This window comes from Pseudonaja textilis, chromosome Z (genome assembly GCF_049901715.1).
Source record: "Pseudonaja textilis isolate UNSWEBS1 chromosome Z, rPseTex1.2, whole genome shotgun sequence".
Taxonomy (NCBI): Eukaryota; Metazoa; Chordata; class Lepidosauria; order Squamata; family Elapidae; genus Pseudonaja; species Pseudonaja textilis.
In genome coordinates, this window is record NC_142008.1 from 55,690,466 (window position 1) to 55,714,149 (window position 23,684).

At 35.0% G+C, this 23,684-nt stretch overlaps 1 protein-coding gene across 5 annotated transcripts in view; it reads right to left on the minus strand.

Annotated features, from left to right (window-relative positions):
• Nucleotides 1–23,459, minus strand: part of TOPBP1 (DNA topoisomerase II binding protein 1) — a 125,851-nt gene extending 102,392 nt beyond the window's left edge. For 2 of the 5 annotated variants that reach the window (XM_087916720.1, XM_087916718.1), the window contains exons 1-14: nucleotides 23,316–23,459; nucleotides 23,062–23,195; nucleotides 21,218–21,305; nucleotides 20,046–20,180; nucleotides 19,497–19,640; nucleotides 18,727–18,908; nucleotides 17,682–17,875; nucleotides 15,248–15,427; nucleotides 12,222–12,391; nucleotides 9,998–10,161; nucleotides 9,028–9,260; nucleotides 8,115–8,413; nucleotides 7,206–7,378; nucleotides 6,731–6,942 (exon numbers count right to left, since the gene is read on the minus strand). In XM_087916720.1, the coding sequence (XP_087772846.1) occupies nucleotides 6,731–6,942; nucleotides 7,206–7,378; nucleotides 8,115–8,413; nucleotides 9,028–9,260; nucleotides 9,998–10,161; nucleotides 12,222–12,391; nucleotides 15,248–15,427; nucleotides 17,682–17,875; nucleotides 18,727–18,908; nucleotides 19,497–19,640; nucleotides 20,046–20,180; nucleotides 21,218–21,298 (2,167 nt within the window). In that variant the 5' untranslated portion in view covers nucleotides 21,299–21,305; nucleotides 23,062–23,195; nucleotides 23,316–23,459. The remainder of the gene's footprint in view (nucleotides 1–6,730; nucleotides 6,943–7,205; nucleotides 7,379–8,114; nucleotides 8,414–9,027; nucleotides 9,261–9,997; nucleotides 10,162–12,221; nucleotides 12,392–15,247; nucleotides 15,428–17,681; nucleotides 17,876–18,726; nucleotides 18,909–19,496; nucleotides 19,641–20,045; nucleotides 20,181–21,217; nucleotides 21,306–23,061; nucleotides 23,196–23,315) is intronic. The other 3 variants (XM_087916719.1, XM_026720390.2, XM_087916721.1) reach the window with 2 other exon arrangements.
• Nucleotides 23,460–23,684: the final 225 nt, after the last annotated feature.

Below are 23,684 nucleotides of genomic sequence, written 5' to 3' on the forward strand. Positions count from 1 at the left end.
TCATTTAATTAATTCCCCTTTAAATCCCAATAATCATTTAACTTTTTAATTATCATCTTAAAAATAACAAAAATCTCCTAGCAACTACACAACATATATACCTTTTAAGTCAGATTCCGCATGATCATTTCCCCTTTGATTACATCAAAAATATTTATAATTTCAAAAGAAAAATTGATCTATTTGATTCACCATAAGAACTGATATTAATCTCATTACAGCAATCCTCATAATTCATTTCAACTATATTCTAAAAATTCATTAAACATAATTAATAAACTTATCATAATTTCTCTTTTTTCACTTTAATTCCATTTATCTATGTATAGTTTAACAAAAAACAAATATTCTAATAACAAAAAAGTATCAGTTCCAATCTTTCATTTTAATAATCTATATTTTCCTACTTTCTAAACAATGTTACTTCTAATACATTTATTCTGCACCTCATCACAGAGTTCCCTTTCTTAATTCTTAACCATTATTTCTATGTAAATAAACCATTTATTTTCATTTTTATTCAAAATCCGATTTTGCATTGTACTTTCCCATTCTATTACATCAAAAGCATTTATAATTTCAAGAAAATTTAATATATTCCATTCATCATAATAACTGATGCTAATCTTATTGCAATAATCCTAATTCATTTCAACCGTATTTTATAAATTCATTAAACATAGTTAATAAGCCTATCATAATTTCTCTTTTTTCACATTTACTCCATTTATCTTTGTGTAGCTTAACAAATAACAAGCCTTCCAGTAACAAAAAGAAAAATATCAGTTCCAGTCCTCCATTTTAATAATCTATATTTTCCTACTTACTAAATAATTTGATTACTTCTAATACATTTTATTCTACATCTCATCACCTTGCAGAATCCTCTTATTTCTTAATTAATCATTATCTCTATGTCTTTTAGATAAACAATTTCTTTTCATTTTTATTCAATTTCCATATTGACTTCCCAATTCCGTTCTTTTTACTTCTTCCCTTCATTTATTTCCCCTCCCTTTCTTATTCCGGTTTTTATCCCCCTCCCTCTTTAAAACTTCCTTCTATAATTCCCTTTTCTGCTGTTTCCTTTTGCTTTGTTTGATTTTCAAAGTATTCCCCTTTTTAATTGCCTCCTCATATCTCCAGTTTTTAATTCCCATTCTTCTCCCCCTTCACTTTAACATTCGTTGCTCCAGTTGTTCATTAAAGATGGCCTCTTCTTTAATCAATTCCTCTGGCACTCCTTGTTGTTCTTCATGCTCTTAAATCGCTATTTCTAAAAATTGTAAGGCAAAACCAAACAACTTGCCTCTCTCTTGTAGCATTTATTTCATATTTCTTAGTTCCATTTTTAATTCCAAAAGGGTTCTGCCATTTTAAAGCTCTTCTGCTATGTATATTTATATCTTTCTTAACTCTTTATGTCCACAATTATCCAGTAATCAGCCAATGTCTATACAATTTATTTTCAACGATCAGCTTTTTAAAAATTCCTCTTCGTTTTCCCAGATTCAACAAATAATCCAACGTCCATGAATTTAAGTATATGCCAAAATCACCAAACAATCCCAAGTTAATTTCTTCCTCCTTCTTTCTTTGTTTTAATATTCAATATTCCACTTTCATTTTCCAGGGTCTCTATTTTGTTGTAACAAGGTTTCACTTATTTTGTATCAAAATCAGCTTTTGTAGGAGCCAGGTTATAGAAAATCTTAAATAATTTATTTTACCACTAGATGGCGGTCTCTATTATGTCCAAATTCCACCCTTTTTTCCTTTCACTTTTTCTCTCTATTTAGGGCTTTAAGAATTCAAAGTTCCAAAAAGTCCAAATATACAAATACTATTTTTTATTTGACACGTTCAAGTTCAGCTTTAGTTATGCCTGTTTGGTTCCAAGATCATATATTTATCCAGTTCAAACAAATATCTGCTTCTGGCTTCTTCCTTTTAGGTTTCAAAGCTACTTTCAAACTTTTCTTCTTCACTTTCTCTGGCTGCTACTTTAATTGTCTCTTTTATAAATTTGTTAAAATTTTAATTCCGGGGTATCTTATCTTTAAATGTTGTGCCTGTTTAGCCCGGTTTTCAAGCTGTCCTCTTCTTCACCACTCCTGCACAATCTTGTCCAGGTTAGTTCTTCCTCTTTAAGGTGGCCATATTGACCACTGTTACAACCATTTTCGGGGGGAGAAAAATGCCTAGCCAGGGAGAAATGCAGCTCCCCTCTACCCAGCTGACAGTCTCCCCCTTCTTCACCACCCCTACAGGTGGTTCTGGCCCCAAATGCAGGTGACGAGAGAGTATGGATCGAAGCCGCACACGATCGCGGTCTCTGATCCATCCACAAGGAAGACGTCACCAGAACCACTGCAGCTCATTATTGTGTAACACCAGGGGTGGGTTTCTACCGGTTCTGTCCACCTCTGTAGAACCGGTAGCTCTGAAGAGCAGCATAGAACCGGTTCTATGCCTGCTGAAGTTTTTGCCCACCTGCCCACCCAGGCTTTTACCTGATCTTTATTTCCTGATTTTTCAACTTCAGCTGCCAAACAAGGTACAGTTGCAGTTAAAAAAGCAGGAAAAAAGGGCTGTTTCAAAGGCTGCTTCTCTGCACGCAGCATGCTGAAGACGATTTACAGGTGACAATTTACAGGCACCCGCTCGCAGCGTGCAGGGAAGCACATCATAAATCACCGAACCTCATAAATCCCGAACTGGCAGTTAACCCTATCGTATCCCACCCGTGTTACACCTTTTTATATATCCATTTGTATCCTACTGCCTTTCGCCCTTCTGATAATCTCAAGGGAGTAAACACCTGATAAACGTCTGCAGATTCCATTTCCTTGTCCATAGCATTCTTCCGTTTTTCTTGTTCTGCCTTAGGCAATGACAACATATTCTGGAAATTTTGTGGTTCATACCTAACACTATATACTCTAACCTCACTTACAGTGAACCGCTCAGGAGCTATACCTTTATTACTCCTTTCAGATCTTCTTGGTATTATCTGTTCCTGAGTTTCTGTGCTTTCGCTTTTTATCATAGGTCTATCATCTTCTATATCTACCTCTGACCCATTTTCCCGTCTCTCCTTTATCGCTGCCTTCTGGTAAACTAGTGCTATGCATTTGCATGGACACTTCATGATTAGCATGCATCCTATCCCAATCATTCTGCTCCATAAAAACTAGATCTTGAAATCGCTACTTTCTAATTCCATCTGTAAACCTATACCCTTTGGATCCAGGCTCATACCCAACAAGCCTAAGCTTCCTGGCCTTTTTTTGTCCTTTTCTCCTGTTGTCTTTTGGAATATGCATCCAGGCATAACTGCCAAATATCCTTAGATGAGCCAAGGAGGGTTTTCTTCCATGCAATTTGAAATATGGCATTTCCTTTATTGCCACACTCCATATCCTGTTAATATAACTTACTGTCTTCATGGCTTCCCACCAGTATACTTTACTCATGTCTGCATCAGCAAGTAATGAGTCCTTCATGGTCTGTATCACACCATTTCTTCTTTCAGCCACTCCGTTTTCAGCCGGCGAATATGGATTCGTTCATCTATGCCTTATGCCTAAACTGCATTTTTGGAACTTATTGTACTGTTCCCCTATCTGTTTTCAGCTGGTATACTTTACAACTATACCATTGTTCTACAAATGTTACCCATTCCTGAATTGTTGCAGTACTTCAGTTTCGCTTTTTAGCAGATAACAAAACCCATATCTACTGTAGTCATCTACTATGACTAAGTCATATCTAGCTCCTCCTAAAGGTGCCATAGGACCAACCAAATCACCATGAACTAACTGCAATACTGTTTGTATTCCTTGTGCTTTCTTACTTATAGGATACACCCTGGATTTTGATTCTTTACAAATAGTGCAATCTAAATACACATTTCATTCTTTATCCTAAGTCCCTCAGGTAAGCCTGGCATCTTCTTCAGTATGTCAAAACTTGCATGCCCCAATTTCCTATGTAACAGATGTACACAATTGTCACGTGTGGGAGCATTCGTAAGTGCACATGCACAACAATCTTCCTGCCTTCCTAGAAAGTACAGTCCATCCTTCTTAACCACTCGTGTACATATCTTTCCATTTTTCTTAATGGAATACTGTTCCCCTGCAAATAGTATGTCATAACCCTGCCTGTCTAACCTGGATATACTCAATAGATTATGATCTAATGCTGGTACATATAGGACATTGTACAATGGTGCTCCTATCTCTGGTCCGTAATTACCTTCCCCTTTTACAGCAGCTCTTTGACCATTGGCCAGGCTAGCCCATGTTTGCATTGCTGATTTCAAACCAGAAATCGCTTGTGGATTTGTTAGCGATGTGCTGGCCCGCCCCATTGTCCAACAACCAAGTATGCATGGTGTTTTCAGTCATTGATGCTGCCAAGGAAAATGACGCTGGAGAACTGCTCCACATGTGTTGAGTAGTCCTGCGCCCTTATCTTGCTGCTCCTGTTTCTCCTCTCAGGGCAGCATCTCTGGAGATGCTCAGTAGAACCACACATACAGCATTTCTTCACTATGTTAATTGTCTCAGCTGCTCTGCCAGCATCCTGGACTGTTGTAGATACTGCTCTGTGCTGAGCGTTCTCTCCTCCCTTTCCTGGTTGTCTCTCCAACCATTTCTGCTTCTCCTCTAACAATTGACCAGTTAAATTTGCCATTGTTAAATCCCACTCTTGCATAGACTCTATACCTGTCACAAGAACATCCCATGAATTCTCCAATGAACAGAGCACTACATACACCTTGTGTGCTTCAGTAAATGTCATTCCTCTTTCTTCTAACTCAAGGGATGTCCTTCTCATATTCTGCAGATGTGTGGACATACTCTTCCCCGGCTTCAGCTGTGCTTTATAGTCTCCTTGTTAGCAACACTTTACTACAAGCAGTTTCTCTCACATACACACTGCGCAATGTCTCCCAGCACTCTTTCGCAGACTGGAGACCCTCACATGTATCAGCTGACTGTCCTCTACAGCCAGAATTATACTGGCTAAGCCTTTTAGTTTTTCCTCTGGTCCCCATCATCCAGGACTGCTGGTGGATTAGTAACAACTGTCCATAACTCCTAACTCTGCAGGTACATTTCCATCTTCACATTCCAGGAAAGGTAGCTTGTCTCCTTCAACTGAGACACCAATAACCTCCTCCCATTATGCTGATGAAGGTCATGTTGCCTGTTTTCCTTCACAAGCCACTAACCAGATTAAACCATGTCGCACAACCCCTCTGGCTCTGGTGCAAGCTCCCACTGGGTTTCTCTTCTCTCTAAGCTCTCCTGTTAGTGTTTGCAGCATGAGTACTATTGTGAGACAACCCAGGAGCACAGCACAGCACACAGAGGTTTTGTCTTTTAACAGTGGTTTATATACAAGACTGCTATATACGTATTATGAAGATATCAGGCAAGTAATCAGTCTTCGTTACTCTGCACGGAGAACTACAATGGAGATAGAACACAAGGAGAGATACTCCCTCTCATGGCCGCCCTTATATAGACAGCTTCTTAAAATGGCAATAACCCTGCTGACTCAACCTCAGTTTTAAAGCGGCAATACACTGCTGACTCATTCTCATTACATCAACATTTACAGCAGCCTTACAACAGCTGGTCAGCTATTAAATCTCCAATACCTTAACAGGAAGGGGGGAGTAGAGATGAGGGGAATATGTAGCCAAAATAACAAAATAACATTCCTCTGTGAGCCAAGGACACTCTCACCAGCACATGGATGGGAGGCATCTGGGATGGAGAGAGATCTGATTGGGACATGTGATGGTTATGTGTAATGTGGGAAAAAACTTTGGATTTTGAACTGGGATGGGAAAACCCAGGGGACTTCAGATTCGGGTTTTCACCAGCTGTGCCAATATGACATGCCTAACAAACCTATACTTTGAGGAACCCTGCCTTAAGACTTTTGATTTCTGATGGGCTGTTACTTGGAACCCTAACATGAATACTATATTTCCAGAATATAGTATATAATATAGTATATATAAAATATAGTATATATAAAAAATATGCTTTAGCTAATAATTTTTATAACATGCTAGGATACTAACATACTATTTCAACGATAGCAAATAATACATATAATTATAAACAGAAAATTAAACTGGGATAGGCAGTCAAGAAAGAAATCACTACTTTATGCCAGGTAGCAACCTTCAAATGTTTGCATGATTATGTTTAATCCTTGTTCCACCTTTAAGTAAACTAATCAAGGGATCATGTTGTAAAAAGCATTGGATTAAATGACCAAATGTCATTCAACTGCAAAGCTTTACTGAATGACTTTGAGCATTTAGAAGCAATGTGAAAGATTTAAAGACCTGCATAATCTACTGATATATCACTATATTTCATGAATTAGGAAAGAACACTGGTGAAAATTGTACAGAATAGTACCAGGGAGATGTCACATACATGTTATTGTGTGAAGCAGAAGGTAAAATGAATACTTCTATCAAAAGAAAGAATGGCACATTTTTTCAAAACCCTATTAATAGTGTCCTGACCTAGTGCAACATCAGTGTCATCTAGCAACCAATAATACTTACATGTTATTTTTCTTTACAATGTAGTAGAAAAAATGCTTATGGGTGGGGTGTTTAAGGAAATATATGAATGCTTCTATTGTTTACACAGATGTGAGCACATACAGATGCAGCTCCATTCCAACTAACCTTTGTTGTCTATATTCTCAATCAGGAATTTGTTTTCATCAGCCTTTTTTCCCATCCTAGCAGACTCCAATAGCCAAGCCATAGTAATGGCAGGAAGATTCCACTTCTTTGCTGCTTCATATTTAGAACCATCTGGCTCTTTTAGCACCAGATGAGTACTGACAAGCATTCCTTTCTTTGGGTTGGCTCTTCTCACAAAGAATTCCTGAACTCTAAAACGACATTTTTTAAAAATGCTATTTTCCATAAGTATCAATATTATCCTTTAAAAAGTAAAACTATCAAGACTATTTTATCTTTTGAAAAAGTTATTAACTATTTTTTTCCCAAAAATAAATATCGCAAACAATCTTTTTAAATAGTTTGGTAGTATTTACTAGCCTTTTTGAAATGCATATACATTTTCTCCATTTTCTTGACAGAAGTTTAATATTATAGGGTGCCAGAGCATTTTAAAAAGTAATGGTGTACAGACCTTGCCCCAAGCTGACTTGCCAAACATATTAAAGATTCTCTCTCTGCTCCACTAAACTGACTGAAAGACAACACAAAATGCTGTAATGGGATGGCTCCTTCCTTCATTGGCACTGGGCTGAAAAGTGGACTTGATTGAGGATCTATCAGAGTCTGTTGTTCTATACACATCACCTTAGATAATGACACAAGAAGACATTAAACTTAGAAATGCTTTCAACCATAGTAATTCAAGAATCTGAGGCAATAATGGATCAAATGGTATATGACTGTAGAGAATTATTTGAAAACAAACACAACAATGCCTTCTTAAACTATTTTTAAATACAAATAGTATTGCAAATGTTTTGTGAATTAAAGTTAGCATTATATTAAATTCTGTGTCTTCAAATCAGCACTGATTTCTGGTAACTCGCTAGACAAGTCACAGCAGTTTTCTAGGCAACATTTTCAAAAATAAACTGCTATTGTTTGCTTCCAGAGATAAGAGAGAATGACTTACGAAGTGGAAATAGAATTTATTCACCTGGTTTCTACCTTGTATCCCTAACCACTACACCAAAGTGACTCTCTAAAGTTAATTTTAGTTCTAGTTGACACAAACTGAGGCATTAGAACTATTAAAATTGTTGTAACTGTTTTATTCAAATACCCAATGATTTATTAACAGTGTCCTATTGGTGTTTGGGGCTTCATATGTGAATATTTGCATTCTTTTCCTATCTCAATAATTAAAATAGAAAGAATAAAATCAGACCACAATTAAATACAAATCCTAATTTAGCATAAATATAATTTGGAAGTATATTATTCTTCAAAAGTAATTTTAAAATATCAATAATACTTCCATTGCCTATTGTTTTGTTTGCTTAATATTTGTTTGAAACATTTTTTTTCAACTTATTCTTACCAGCCATGTGTTTGTAACCACAGTTTCTACAGTTGATATGACCTTGTTTCCCATAAGAGGAACCACAGCATAATCAGCAATTATTTTATTTTCCTGGAGCAGAACCTTCCCAGCATTCTCTTCTATCAGAGCTCTTATGCAAGATTCATCTTCTTTGCCAAAACCAAGAATGAGAAACTTCCTTCCACTGAATAAGGCTCCTTTACCAACTGAAGAAGACTCTGCCAAGGAACTAACTGTGACTTCTTTTCCATTTTTAAATATAGTGTGATCAGTTTCACTGTAGTCATCAAAATGAACTAGGAGATAAGTAAAATGTTAATTTTCTTTTTTTAGTATATTAGTGAAGTATTCTGGAAGAATTATGACACACTTTGTATTTAGACCGATGGTTAAATCACCTATGAGAGAAATCTGTTACATCTGGGAATTGACAAATCAGTTGGTTTGAATACATCATATAATTTTTAGAAATGTAGGAGCTTTGCAATAAGAAAACGGAAGAAACAAAATCTAGTAGGTAGTAAGGAAATAATTCCATATGAGAAAGGAACTGATAATGTGGTCCAAGAATCAAGTTGATAGACAATAATTACACAAAAGGTAGCAGGCTATAAATTAAATCACTGAAGAACAGTAGCTAAAATTATCCAAATATTAAAAAAAGTGCAAGAAATAACAAAACATTTAAGGACATTTAGTACAGTTGCACATAGACTATGAGCTGGTAATAGAAAGAGGACATGTAGAAGTATAACGATCATGCATATGCACCAAAGAAGAAATTAAAGAGAACAGATGATGGTGGAGTATATTTGCTGATTAATTACCATAAATAAGTATCTATTTATTCTGCCTGCTGCATACCTGCTTCCCTGTCCATCTCCCTGCTTTTCATGAACCAGTACCTTACCTACTTTGGAATCATGAGTAACATATTGAGATAGCAAATCTTCATCAGTATCTGCAGCTGCCACAGTATTCACATATTCTTTCTTCAACATGTTATTTTTATTGGAGATAAAAGGTGGCTCAGAAGATGGAGTATTCACTTCTTGACAACTTGCAGGGGCATATTGCTCTTCAGGTATTAAATAACCTTTTCTAAAGCATTCCAAAAGCCATTGTACTGTCACAACATGTGGCCTATTATTGAAAAAAAACAAGAATTACACCATGTAGGAAAAAGTGTTCTATACGTCCTATGAAACCAAAGCAAAGTTTCTAAACATCACAAGAATATGCAATACAAATTTGTGTCTAAAGTACAGACTTTTTGACATTGTTAACTGTGTGCATTTAAAGCAGTAATTTTCCCAGAGAAAATATCTGTATCACAACATTGTAATCATGATCTATTTTCCTTTACTTAAAAGTTAATACATAAACTGTCTTAGATGTTTACATCTTTGGAGATCAGAGTTGTAGAGAATCAATCCTTTAATTCTTTTATTTTTTACAAATCTTTTCTTTATATATTTTTAATAAAGTTGAACAAAGGCTTGATTCAGAGCTATGACAGCAATTTGATCAAATCTCAGGTGATTTCTCACATTGTATTGGGAACTTGAACTGATAACCTCTGAAACAATTCAATATTTTTCTTAAATCAAATTCACTTTTTGAGTTGGACTGATTCATAGTTGGACTGATTCATATATATAGAATTGCTTTAAAAACACAAACTGATGATTCAAATATGCCACAATCCACACATCCCTAGTTTTAAATATTTCATTCTAGAATGTTTTTTTAAATTAATAAATATCTTCACTACTCTTGAGAAAATGATAAAAATTGCAATAAACTCTTAACATGCTGAATATTTACCAAAGTTTTAGTTTTAAAAAATGCCAGTAAATCTTAAAACTAGTTATCAATACCTCCGTTCTGTTTTCTTCAAAAATTGTTTTAATTCATCATCACAGTCCCCCACAATAACATGTGTTACATCTTCATTTAGTTGATTAAAACGAACTGCACCACCAGAATTAATCAGCGTTTTCATTTTATCTACTTTTCTGGCGGTAACACCACAAAGATAAATCTACAAGAAAAGCAGAAAAATATTTGAACTAAAATAGTAACACTAATTTAAGGCAGATTAGATACTCCATATTCAATAGAAAAGAGTAACTCGGGGATGAACTAGGGAGTAAGGACTTGTTTGCTTGCAAACATCAAACCATGGCTATCACGGATAGAACATAATTTACACCAAAGTACTACTAGAGGACAAAAAAACCTTCATCCCAGTCAACACAATCCATTACAAAATCTGGACATCTTCTAAAGAAACCAGAAACAATATAATGAAGAAATGGTGGGGTGAAATGAATGGACTCATCCTCCCAAGCTTCTATGGACATCCAAAAATAGAAGACTGGCATATCTTTTTGTCTAACTGTATCATTAGCCCAACATATAGCCCAACATATAGCTAAAGAACTTACAAAGGAATTTGGACACTGCATAGAAGAGTGTGAATATTCTATCAACTCTCCCCTATAGTACTTCCAGATAATTAAAGATCTAAACAAATATTAAATTATGGTTTAATTCAATGTCACAGCACACTTTACGTCTATAGATTCAAAACTAATCAGAGGGTTTTGTATTTCAGAGGGTTTTGTATTTGTATTTAATCAGAGGGTTTTGTATTTTTGTGTGTCAGTTTGTAAATGTTCTTCATTGTCCACCTTGCATATTTTCCCTTTTTATTGTAATTTTGCATTTCAAGTTTTGTTTTTGAAAACAATAAAATCTACTATATATAAAGGATAATACTATCATATACATTTATTGAATAATACACAAACAGGGAGCACACCTCACACCCAGACCGATGATGTTATTCAGTAAGATAATGAAGAGTCTGTAAGCAAACAAAGTCATTGATTCCACTTCCTTTTAGTTACAGTATCATTCAAATTTTATCTATATCATTATAGTATTGTTCATTGTAGTATAGTTTTTTTTTTCTTCCATTCAATCATATCTGCGTTTTCAAAAGCAATTTGTCATTCTCTCCTTCCCATGAGAGAAAGTGACTGGCTCAATGTAATCCAACTTGCTTTGTACCTCAGAAGGGAATATAACTCAGTCTCCCAATTTCTAACCTGATTCCATAATCACTATACTAAACTGGCTGTCATAGTTCATTACTATTTACTACATATTACTCTGATACTAACACAACTCAGTATTTAGCATTTATTCCGTATGTTCCTACTATTGATCTTTTAGTTTGCTATATTATTAAGGAGATATTGCACTAAAATACAGTGGTGGGACTTATCTCCGGGAGGGATGAGTCTGCCTACTGAAATGAGGTGGACCGGTTGCTTTCGTGGTGTGGAGACAATAACTTGGTCCTCAACACCAACAACTAAATGAAAAACTGCTGGTGACCTTCTACCGCTGCACCATAGAGAGCATTTTAACATACTGCACCTCTGTATGGTTTGCCAATTGCACAGTGGCAGATAGGAAAGCACTCCAGAGGGTTAATGTCATTGCCCAGAAGATCATTGGTGGCCCTCTCCCCTCTTTGGAAGAGCTTTATAGCTCCCGCTGCCTTAAGAAAGTTCAAAACATTCTCAAAGATCCATCTCATCCTGGGAACCATTTTTTTGAACTATTACCATCTGGCAGATGGTAAAGAATAATAAAAACAAGGACAAATAGGCTGAAAAACAGCTTCTATCCAAGGGCAGTAGCTCTTTTGAATTCTGCTGTATAGTGCAGTGTTGGTGTAGTGTCGGGGATTTTTAGTTCAATGTGTGAAGGATGTGTGTTTGTGTTTATTTTCATGGTCATGGTCATGATGTGCACTGAAGATGGTGTTTGATTTCATTGTACAAGGTGCAATGACAACAAAAAAGTAAACTAAAAGAAACTAATTTAACACAGAGTTTGTAAGTAATGGCATTTGCCTTCTTTTTTTCAATCAGAGGTGCAATAATGGACAATCGCTTTTAACCAATTAGTCAGAGTGAAATATCAGATTCTGCTTAGTTACATTCATGAACAATATAATTTCACAAATTCTAAAATCTATAGAATTATCTGGTAATTTTACAATTGAACATGCACTATTAAACATACTCGGCATCCATCCAGTAAATCCTCACGTGTTTGCAAAGAACTAATATTCAAGTTGTTCAGATCATCAGGTGAAGGCTCCAGTCTGCTATTCAAAACAGAACTACATGATGTTTCATTAATGTCACTTAAGTTGATATTTGAAATATGACTAACATCCGAAAGTGTTTGACCTTTAAATAAAATTCAGATAAAAAAGTTATTTATGAATGATTTTGGAAAATTGCATCAATATATCAACTATACTTTCTCATTTCATAGATGATTAAGCATAAATAAAAATCATACTGGACATTAGTTAACTTTCATTCTCCATTAATTTATTCCTTCTGTTATGCTAAGTATAACATAATTTACTATCAATGCATGCTAAAAACGCTTAGTATTTCTAATGCTTACAAAGTAATGGCTTATTCATTATTCAGGACACATTACTCCGATTATATTATTTTTAGGAAATACTGCAAAAGGGAAATAGACATTGAAAGAGGAAAAATTATGAATTTCTTTATCTTCAATAAAAACATCTTTTTCCCACTGGTTTTGATAGAATTGTGGAAGTAAGAGTGGTACTATTTTATATATTGATGTAAACAGCTTGTAATTCTGCAAATGTCACTGAATTTCAATTTGCAGCAACCGCAACCAATGTAATCACCCAGAGGCACAAAGCTGAGATGGATGGTATAGAGCAGGGATTTCAAACTGGTGGCCCACAGGTCAGATGCATCATGCACAGGCCAAAACCACCCCAGCTCCATGAAGGGAAAAAAAAAAAGTTGCAATAGGTCACATGACAGCAATGTGATAGCACGAGTTTGACACTGTGGTATAGAAATTTGAAAAATAAAAAGTATATTTAAAAAAAAGCAATGAAAAAAAGATACTGGAAAATGTAGTTCAATCATAGCTACCAAATCAAGTAACTCATCTTGCTATTCACTAGAGTTCTTCAAACCCTTTGAAAGATACACTTTGCAATTTGTAGGAGCATGTCTGAAGCGGAATGGGACAACTTGCTACAGCCAACTCATCATGGCCAAATCGCCATGACCAACTCATCACGGCCAACTTGCTATTGCCAATTTGCTACAGAATAACTCATTGCAGGACAATTCAACTATTCAATGTAACCATTTAACATAATTTTAAATTATTTTAATTTTTGTCATTTACATTTCATTTTGTCCTTTCTTTAGCATCCTTTAATTATTCTATTTCCTTATTTTTCAGTATTAGTGTTAATTCTTGTCCTGTGGTGAGTTGGCCATGGTGAGTTGGCTCTAGTGAGTTGACTGAAGCGAGTTGTCATAGATCCTTGGGGGGGTGGGGTCATGAGTGCAAAAAGATGTAGTTGTTTTATTGATTTGAATAGGTTTTCAAATGCATTTCCACAAGATGCACCTCTTTTTAAAGATCATATGCACACTTATTTAAATTTATATGCTGCTTTTATCACCTAGAGACAACTTTAGTGACTTATAATCAATAAAGGCAATTATATAAAACATTAAAACAATAGAAACAATATATTATCTTAAAATTAATAAAGACGGGGAGGGAGCAAGATGCATGTGGGGAGAAGATGAGGTCTTATTTTAACCCTTTAACCACATCCAGAATGATATACTCCCATTGAAATCTCAGATTGTTGGCAAAGTAGGTCTTGGATCCTTTCAAAAGATGAAAAGAATGAGTGCAGATCTCACTTTGGCACAATGTTCCAAAAGCAGAAGCCAGGGCAGAAAAGGTTCTTCTCCTAGACCCTGCCAGCTGGAATTCCTTGACCAACAGGGTGCACAGAATGTCCCATCTGCTGGCATGATTGGGGCAAGCCAATCCTATTGGGGTGAGATGGTTCCTCAGATAAGTGGACCCAGGCCAGAAAGGACCTTAAATATAAGGGCGAACTCCTTGGATTGGATCCGGAAGCAACCAGTGAAATTTGTGCGACAGTGGTATAACACTGGCCACCCTAGGGACTTCAAAAACTGTCCATGTAGTCGCACTCTATGCCAATTGTAGATTCCAAATACTTTTCAAGGATAATCCTTTGTAGAGCAAGCTTCAATAGTCTAAGTGTAAGATTATCAAGGCTTCAGTAACTAAGTACCAGGACTCCCAAACTAGGAAAGGGCCCAACTGGCATACAATACTAAGTTGTGCAAAGGCTCTTTTCTGCCATGATTGCCACCTGCTTTTGAACAGGAGTTTCAAATCCAGAAAAAAACCCAAGTTGTGGCCCGGATCTGCCTGGGGCAGTTCAACCCTATCCAGAACTAAAGATGATAAAGTCCAGAATCCTAAAGCATCATGCATTCAAAGCCCCTTGGTCTTACCATGGTTCAGCTTATTATATAAATTATTATATCTGCATATAATTATTTTTTACAATTATTTTTATAGAAGAACTATCAAACTCAGCACTCATCAAGGACAAGTGAACATGCTCAGTAGCCATAGAAAGTTTCAGTTTGGGATGTAACCCTAACCCTAAAAGGAGAAGTTGAGATATAATACAGATAATTGACTTATGACCACAATTTAGATCACAATTTCTGTTGTTAAGCAAAGCAGCTTTTAAGATGTTATTATCTTTTTTGCCATGGTTGTTAAATGGATCACCTGTAGTTGTTAATAACATGGTTAAGCAAATCTGGCTTTGCTGTTGACTTTACTTGTTGGAAAGTCACAAATGGTGATCACACGCTCCCAGAACATTGCAACTGTCATAAATACATGCCAAGCACCTGAAATTTGTGGGGATGCTGAGATGGTTATATCTGTATGTCAAAAATTACCCGTACTTTGTTATAAGACTTATTTCTTCTACTTAAAAATGTAACAAAAATAACCCGAGTCTCAAAGTAAACAGCCACAATAGAATTTAGGCCTTTGAAATATTTATAGGTCAGTTCTTTCCTAAAAACATCATTATCATCATCATCATCATGGAATCTTAAGTCAGTTAATAATTATACAAATAATCTAGATAACATAGGAAATATGTCCATTTATGTATTACTTACTGTCTGGCTTGCTAGCTTGACCTGTAGGAGTTGAAGTGCTCGGTGTGCTATCCTTCTTTGTGCTAGGAACTATCAAATACATTGATACATCCTGGCAAAATCCCTTTTCAATGCTGTCAAAAAACCACTGCATGGATATACAATGAACATTCCACCTTTTTGCACATTCATATTTCTGGCCTTTCCCAAGAAGAGACAAAATCATAATAAACAATACATGTTTCAATTGTTCTGAAGCATGTAAACTGCATGAGCATATTAAATATACGAAGCAAGCTTTGTAGATATTTTCTTGACATTTTCTTAAATAAATGTACTAAATCTTTTTGCTCCAATTAGTTCTTTATTCTGTAACTATCCACAGTACAACACTATGACAGGCAGATTGGAATAAAGTCTCCTTCTTCTAAAACTACCAACTGTACTTATCAGCTAAAATGCTAGAGATCCTATTCTATATACTTTTAAAAATCAATTTAAGAGACTGCACCCACAAACTTATTTTTTGAAATATAAAATGATTATATTTTCCTTATAAAAATGGTTCGCTATACATTGACACTGGAACAACTGTGTTTGAGCCTTTTTGCACATACAATTAAGTATAATTAGGTCATCACAATGGCAATATATCACTAACAGAAAGAGGCTTTATATTGCAACATCAGGTGTCAAACTCGCAATCCATGGGCCAGATCCATCACCTGCTGGCCCAAACCCACCCAGTTTAGTGAAGGGGAAAAAAAGTCCTAATATGTCACGTGATGCCATAAATTTGGCACCTTTGCTATGTATTCTTAGTACAGAATGCCTCTCTATTGAGCCCTACCTGCTACATGAATGTCTTGAAGTAATAACCAATGAGGCTCAACATTATTTTGTGTTTGGTTTTACATTTTATATACCTAACTCAAAAATGCAAACATGTCCATGAAATCACCCTTGCAATGAATTTCAATAAGTAGAAAAAAAATGGGATTGGATCCACAAATTACTGATAGGAAAATCACATATGTAAATTTGCTCTCTGAATACTCTCAGCAACATAAAGGGGAATCTTATATTTGTATGTATAATTTTGCTCCTTTCTCCCCTCCCCTATTAAGGAAAGTTTGCAACCATTCAAAATAGATTTTTAAGTTGCAGATGAAAAGACTCCTTCCATTTGCCAAAAGTGAAGATGCAAGGTCAGAAAGCTTTGATTTTTTAGGTTACAGTATTAATTTGCTAATTAGCATATTCAGATCAATATGATTTGCTAAATAAATATGAAAAAAATTCAGGCACCTTAGCCTATCATTTCAATTTAGCAGACTGTTATTCAAAATTGCCACTGTTGCTCTACAGAAGACCTGCACTATAAAAAAAACCTCTGGAGAAGAAATGTCAATAGCTGTTTTTTTCAATAGCCTAATGTGCAGCCTTATCTCATGAGGACAAACTTATATATTTTTATCTACTTCGACTAAGTTAATTACGATGTATTTATCCTTTAAAGTTTTCCTTTAAAATGATTCAAAATTTAAGCCTGTACAGAAAATAATCACTCTATTCTTGAGAATTGTAATCAGATACACTGCTCAATGGTGTGTTTTCAGGTTTGACTTAAAATGCTGGCATCAACTTTCAAAATTCTGAGCACTTTTAGGTTGAGTTATGTAAAACATCTATTCCATCATAATACTTGCAAGCCTTCCTTACAACTAATCAGATATTTATTACAGTCAATGACCAGCCTTCTTCTGTGGTACCTAAAATACAAGTAGCCATACTTCAATAGGACTTTGTTAGATACCATTCTTACACAGGATCTGCCACATCCCTTCATTACAGCTTCCAAGAAGATTGTAAAGATTTACCCCTTTATATTAGCCTATAATTGTGTTTAGCACTCTGACTGTTCCATGTATGAAATCTTCTGGTTAAGTATTTTATCATTGCTTTTATTATTATTTTTAACCTTAAGTTTATGTGTTATACTTCCAAATTCTGTTGCATGATTTGGATTTATTCTAAAAAACATATGAAATATATTTTAAAATAAATCTAATTTTGTTGTAGGCTCTCTTTCCCTATATATCAAAATCCTTTTAATAAATGCAGGGAAAATGGGCAGAAAATCATGAGAAATTCAGAAGTGCAACTTTAATATAAAGGTAGTGGAGAAAATTAAAATAGTATTTGAAGAACTCTAAATTAAGTTTAAAACATTTTTATTTTCATTGCCATAATAAAACTGTCCATTGTCAGTTGAAGTACTACACAAAAATATCACTAAGACAATTTGCAGAAAGTCCAGTAGAAAGTAAGGATACATTCTAAATTTAAGCCCAGTACAAAGTGAAATCTGATTCTCAATCTGCAAATATTTGTACAAATACAAGCCTCCTCTTGAACTCAGCATAAACAGAAATGTCAAAGATTTATCTTTTACCTTTTGGTTCTTGAACAATAAGATGGGTACATTCATTCATCTTCAGTTGCCCTGTATATTGACCACCATTCTCAGTGGTGAGACGCTGGACTTCTTGTCTATCCATGCTGCTTAAACCAGTTACACAGATTGTACAGCCAAGAAATGGAGGACACAGAAACTCTCCCATATTTATATCTGTGTATCTAGTGATCCTTTTAAAAACAAGAATAATTATATTTCTTGATCTTTCTTTGGAAAATCAATGATGAATCCAGATTTATATGAGTATAGACAATGATGTTAATGCATGTAATTCAGAAGTGTGCTACTCTGATTTTAACTGATGTGGTTTTTTTGCAGCCACAGTTCAAAAATTACATAAGGCTAGAACCAGGAATAAGCTTGATTTAATGTATATGTAAATTAATTGACAGCCAATTTGGTGCAGTGATTAAGGCAAAATGGGAGACTTTGAATTTAGTTTTGCCTTAGGCATAGATACCTGAGTGATTTTGAGCCAGTCATTTTCTCTTATTCCTAGGAAGAAGGCATGAACAAACCACTTCCAAAAGTGTTGTCAAGAAAACTGCAGGAGCTTAACTATTAGCAACCGTCTGGACAAGGCTGGCTCAAAGGCATACAGGAAAAAAAACTACATTAGTTAATAAGATTATTTCATACATATATAATAATTGTCTCTTCTGTCCCATTAAAAATAAGACTTCGTTGGGAATTTTTGGAGTAACACTGGAGCTTGCATTCAAGCATACGTTTAGTCTGTCTTAAGACATGCTTATTCTGATGGATTTATTCGAAATTTGATTAAATTTGATCAAGGACAGTAAGAATTCTGAAAATACAGATTTGGTCATATAAATTTAAATATTCATCAAATATTAAAAATGTAAGGCATCATTCTTACATTTTTATATTTTTCCTATCAAAAGATTTTTTCTTTGTAGAATTTCTCATTAAAGCATGACCCTTTGCAACAAGAATGTTAATTCTTTGTTAAGAAATAAGAATTCTTCAGGTAATCCAAATGCACACACAATTATCTTACCTGCGCTGTGATTTACACCACAGTGTTTTTATCCAAGTGGGAAGCAAAATGGGTTTTTTTAAATTAGCAGCAACTAAGTATTTCTTGCTTCCAACTTCTCCAGCTATAAGGTGGGTTACTAACACATTAAGATCTCTGTATACACGGCCACCCATCAACTGTACATATTCATGGACTTCCTCCTATAGAAAAAAAAACACTTGTAGATAAAAGTATGAGTCAAATAAAGCTGCTAGTTATTTTCAATATAAATGCCACATTTTAATGATTTTCATAAGTGTAACAAAATCAGTGTTCTATTGCTCATTTACACATTTACACTGATACATTTGAGAGGATTCAGAAGTTATAAAACTTCAGAAGATCATATAAACAGTAAAAGAACCTGCTGAGAATAAGTAACTTAGGACTGAGAAGAAAAAAAATCTTGAAATGTCACTTAAAAATGACCCTGCTCTTAACAAAGCAAGAATAAATGCTTTTAACCAAACATGTTACACCTTAAATATATTAAGGCAATTTTTTTTCTAAAACAACTTATGTGTAAAAGTAGGATTGAAGAGTTTTTAAAGTTACTAAACATATGTTGAAGGTATTTGGGGTAAAATAATAAAGAAATCTGATTCCTTTTATTTTGAATTGTATGTTTCTGTACCTATTCTATCATTTAACTGATAATTAAAATGGCTAGAATCCAAATGTAACTTTATAAACATTGAGAAGATAAACCTCATATCTGAACTGAATTCCATATTTATGTTATATTTTACCCTTGTTTCCTTTGGAAGACTTGTACAAGATACTGTTACATCAGCCATTGTCATATTAAATACTGGATGGTCAGCCTTTGGAACGCATCGCTGATTCTGCATACAATAGATAACTACCTGTGGCCCCACAATTCTACAACCAAGCTGAAAAAGATAAAACAAGAAAATGAATAGGGTTCTTTTTTCACAAAGCAATTTCCTAGCCACTTACATTATCTGAAACAAGATCCATGCAAATAGCTTGGCAATTTTTCAAAATATCAATAAATTCAAAGTCATTTTTTCCTAACTACATACACATTCTTCAAGTGTGGTTCAAAGAAAAATTGGTACTAAAAATTTAACCCATATTATATCATCATTTATTGGTTATTTGTTTAATCGCCAAATGGAATCAACAAACTTCAGTAGTTATTCATCTGATTATGTGACATCAAATCAAATTTATCTCCCAGTGTTTATATCTCTACTGATTTTCAACTTTTTATACAATTTGCAAAGATACACTTTACCAAGATTTGACAAAAAATAATATAAGAAAATGCAAACCTTTTGAAGATGATTAAAAACAATGCCACTAAACTGATCGCATATATAAAGGGATTTGTCATTCTCTTGTATTCTAAGTGCAGCTTCTTTATCAAGAATCTGAAGACATTCTTCTGACTGAAATTCTTTGATGGACTGCAAAATATTACAAGCAGCAAATAACTCAATGCAAAAAAGCATTCCCTTTACTTCCAAGCCATTTTCTCAAAAGCACTGCTATCCGATTTGTGCAGCATGGTAAACATGAACTAGGCCAGTTTTCATTTTATTTCTATCCCTTTATTATTTTTACAAATGACTCAAGGCTGTGCACATATCTAACACACCTTCCTCCACCTATATTTTCCTCACAAGGTTACCCAATTGGCTTTCATGGGCAAGGCAGGACTTGAACTAGTGGTCTCTGTTTTCTAGCCTGATGCCTTAACCACTAGATCAAACTAGATCAACCAAGCTTTAATGTTATTACTGTAAAAATTAACTTTAAATGTTGTTTTATGTTGAGGGAAGTATAAAAATGGTTCCCAAAGCCTTAGAAATACCAGCTTCAACTTACTGCAAAAGCCTGCAGCAGTTTTCAGTAGGAAATATGTCACTGAAATATTTTTCCTATACCATGAAACATGCTACAGGCTTTTGCAGTAAGTTGAAGCTGGTACTTCTAAGGCTTTCTCAATCAAGTTTCATTTTAGTCCTTGCTGTGAACACTGACCATGTTCATAATTACCTGTTACCAAGTTACCATCTTATGGTTTGTTTTTATGAAGAGAAAGAATGGTATGTCTTTATATGAACCTTTTCTTTCATTGACATTGGCTGAATAGAGCAAGAATTTACTGTACCCAAAATTTCCAGAACAGTGAGGCATATAACTTTATTTAACAAATGATATTTAAAACTAAAGACACTTTTATATTTGTTCATGCAAGATTACTATTTTATATTTCAGTACACAAATCTCAATTTGATTCAATTCAATTATATTTTTGATAGATCCATTGAAATCAATGGGACGTTACTCATAAAGTAGATATCAATTTTTTTCCTGTCTAGTTATTATGAAGGAAAAGAAAGATGTGCTAAGAAATTCCTGCTATAAAAAACACATAAGGGTATATTTTGTGAGTACAACTAACTTACCAGACAGTTTTAAACACATTAAATAAGCATACCTCAAGGGCTTGAAGAAAACACTCTGAACTTTCCACAGTTTTTATAAACTTCACAAAATATGGCTCCTTGCTACCTTTCATTATTTAACTATAAAGAAAAAAGAAAAAAGTCAATAAAAGCAAATAAATGGAACAATCATCTGTAAAGAGCTATATAATAGGAACATTTTAGTTGGTTTGGCTGTCAATATTTTAATAAATCAAATAATGGTCAATTGTTGGCCTATAATATTAAAAGCACAGTTCATTTGTTGAAATAAAGATAATCCTCAACTTACTTCATTTAGTGACTGTTCAAAGTTACAATGGCACTGAAAAAAAGTGACTTATGACCATTTTTCATACTTATGAACATAACAGCATACCCATGGTCAAAATTCAGATGCTTAGCAACTGACTCAGGTTTATGATGGTTGCAGTGTCCTGGGGGGGTGGGGGGGGTTGTCAAATGATTACTTTCTGTGACCTTCTAATAAGCAAAGTCAATGGGGAAGACAAATTCATTTAACAATCATTTTACTAACTTAATTGCAGGGACTCATTTAACAATTGTGGCAAGAAAAGTTGTAAAATGAGGCAAAATTCACTTAACTATCTCATTTAGCAACAGAAACATTGGGCTCAATTGTGGACATAAGTCAAGGACTACTTGTACAGACAAAAATCACAAATCCAATCACTGATGACTGATCCTATCCTCTAAAGCAGCGGCCCCCAAACTTTTGGGCACTGGGGACCGGTCCTGTGCAAAGGCTTTTCTGCCGACTGGAATGGGTGTGGTTTCGCCTGCTGCTTGATCCCACGGGTGGGGCTTCACTTGTTTGCACAGTCGGGTTTCTTGGTATTCCATGGCCTGGTGCCAGTTCACAGACCAGGGATTGAGGACCCTTGCTCTAAAAAAAACATTTGGACTGACATCAACAATCTCTAAAATAATTATTACTTGGGTAACTTTGAAACATTTTCTCAAACCAACCTAGTTTCTGCTGTAGGAGCAAATACAAGAAGCGAGTGCTACAAATAGGACCTTAATTTTCTACATTAAAGATGAATAGAAATAAATGATTATTTTTCTACTTCTTGTGCTGTATTACTTTTTGCCAGTAAAACTGTATAGGGAATCTAAAACTCTAGATCTTCTCTAAAGAGCTACAGCAGACACAAATACATTTGATAAAATCTTAAGGGAAATATTTAATTATGAAGCAGCTGGTTGGGGCATCCTTTTTATATGGATAACTGTTTAATGCTACCTGAATATAAAATCATTCAGAGTACAGAGGAAATGGAAAAATCAAGGTTTTTTTTTTTTTAACTAATCATTGTAATCTGGCTCAAGGTTTCCCAAACTTTCTACAGTATAGGAATACTGTATCATTCCTTTCCCCTCCCAGCTAAATAATGGAAATAAACAAACATATCTGCAATGGCTGTCAGATTATTTTTGGCAGAGGCTATTCCTGCAGGTTTAACCATTTTTAAAAACTTGCTCTGAATTTTGTGTGGCTCACACAGGACCTTTTCTTCTGTTTATCATGCAAAATATTGGAAAAAGAGGATGTAATAATGCAGTAGCATGGTTTTAAGATTTATATTTTGCAACTGCTGTAAGTATAAAATCATCTTAGAAATGGAAGTCTCAGAAAGGAATCGGATTAGACATGTAATCTTCCTCACTCCTCATAAATTCTGCAACCCTTTTTTCTGTGTCATCCCCGCTTTAATTTGGGATCTTCCGGATGTGTGGGACTACACACTCGTATCCCAGCATTCCCACTTGGCAGGTGACCCGCTCAAAATTCATGAAGGCTTGGGGTGACGATGGAAGATATAGTTCCACACACCTGGAAGGTTCAGGATCAAATAAAGTCGCCTCAAACGCTTTAGTACCAACGACAGAACGCGATTTGACCTGGGACAGAGAAAAACCTATCCCTAATCTCTGACATGGGCGACGAGAAACCGCAGTAGAATCGTTCTACAGAAAAGGAGACGGAGAAAAACAGGTAAGTTAGAGAGAGAAAGGCAGAAGCGGCTCGAGACAAAAATCTTAGGCCTCTTCCAGCTGCTTCCCCACCTCCGACCTTCAGTCAGTTACCTTCCTCGTAGTCTTTCCAAGAACTCCAATCTTCTGAAAGCTGGCGGGAAAGACCAGAATACCAAACTACGCATGTGCGAAATGCTACTAAACCTCTCGCCATTCTTGATTACGTATGATCAGGTGACTTAAGCCGAACTATCCTTAAAGGCGCCACAGAAACGAGTGGAGAAGGCCTGCCAAAAAAAAAAAAAGCTTTTGAGAGTCTGTGGCTCCTTTAATCGTTAAGGGGGAATTAATTTATGCAATATAAGCAAGATTTCTGGTGAGTTTTGTTCTGAGTTTGTTTTGAGAAAATATTTGTTAAAGGCAGTAATGCAGTGTTCAAGAAAGTAATCATATCTACCGCTAGGGAAACAGTGCTTTCCC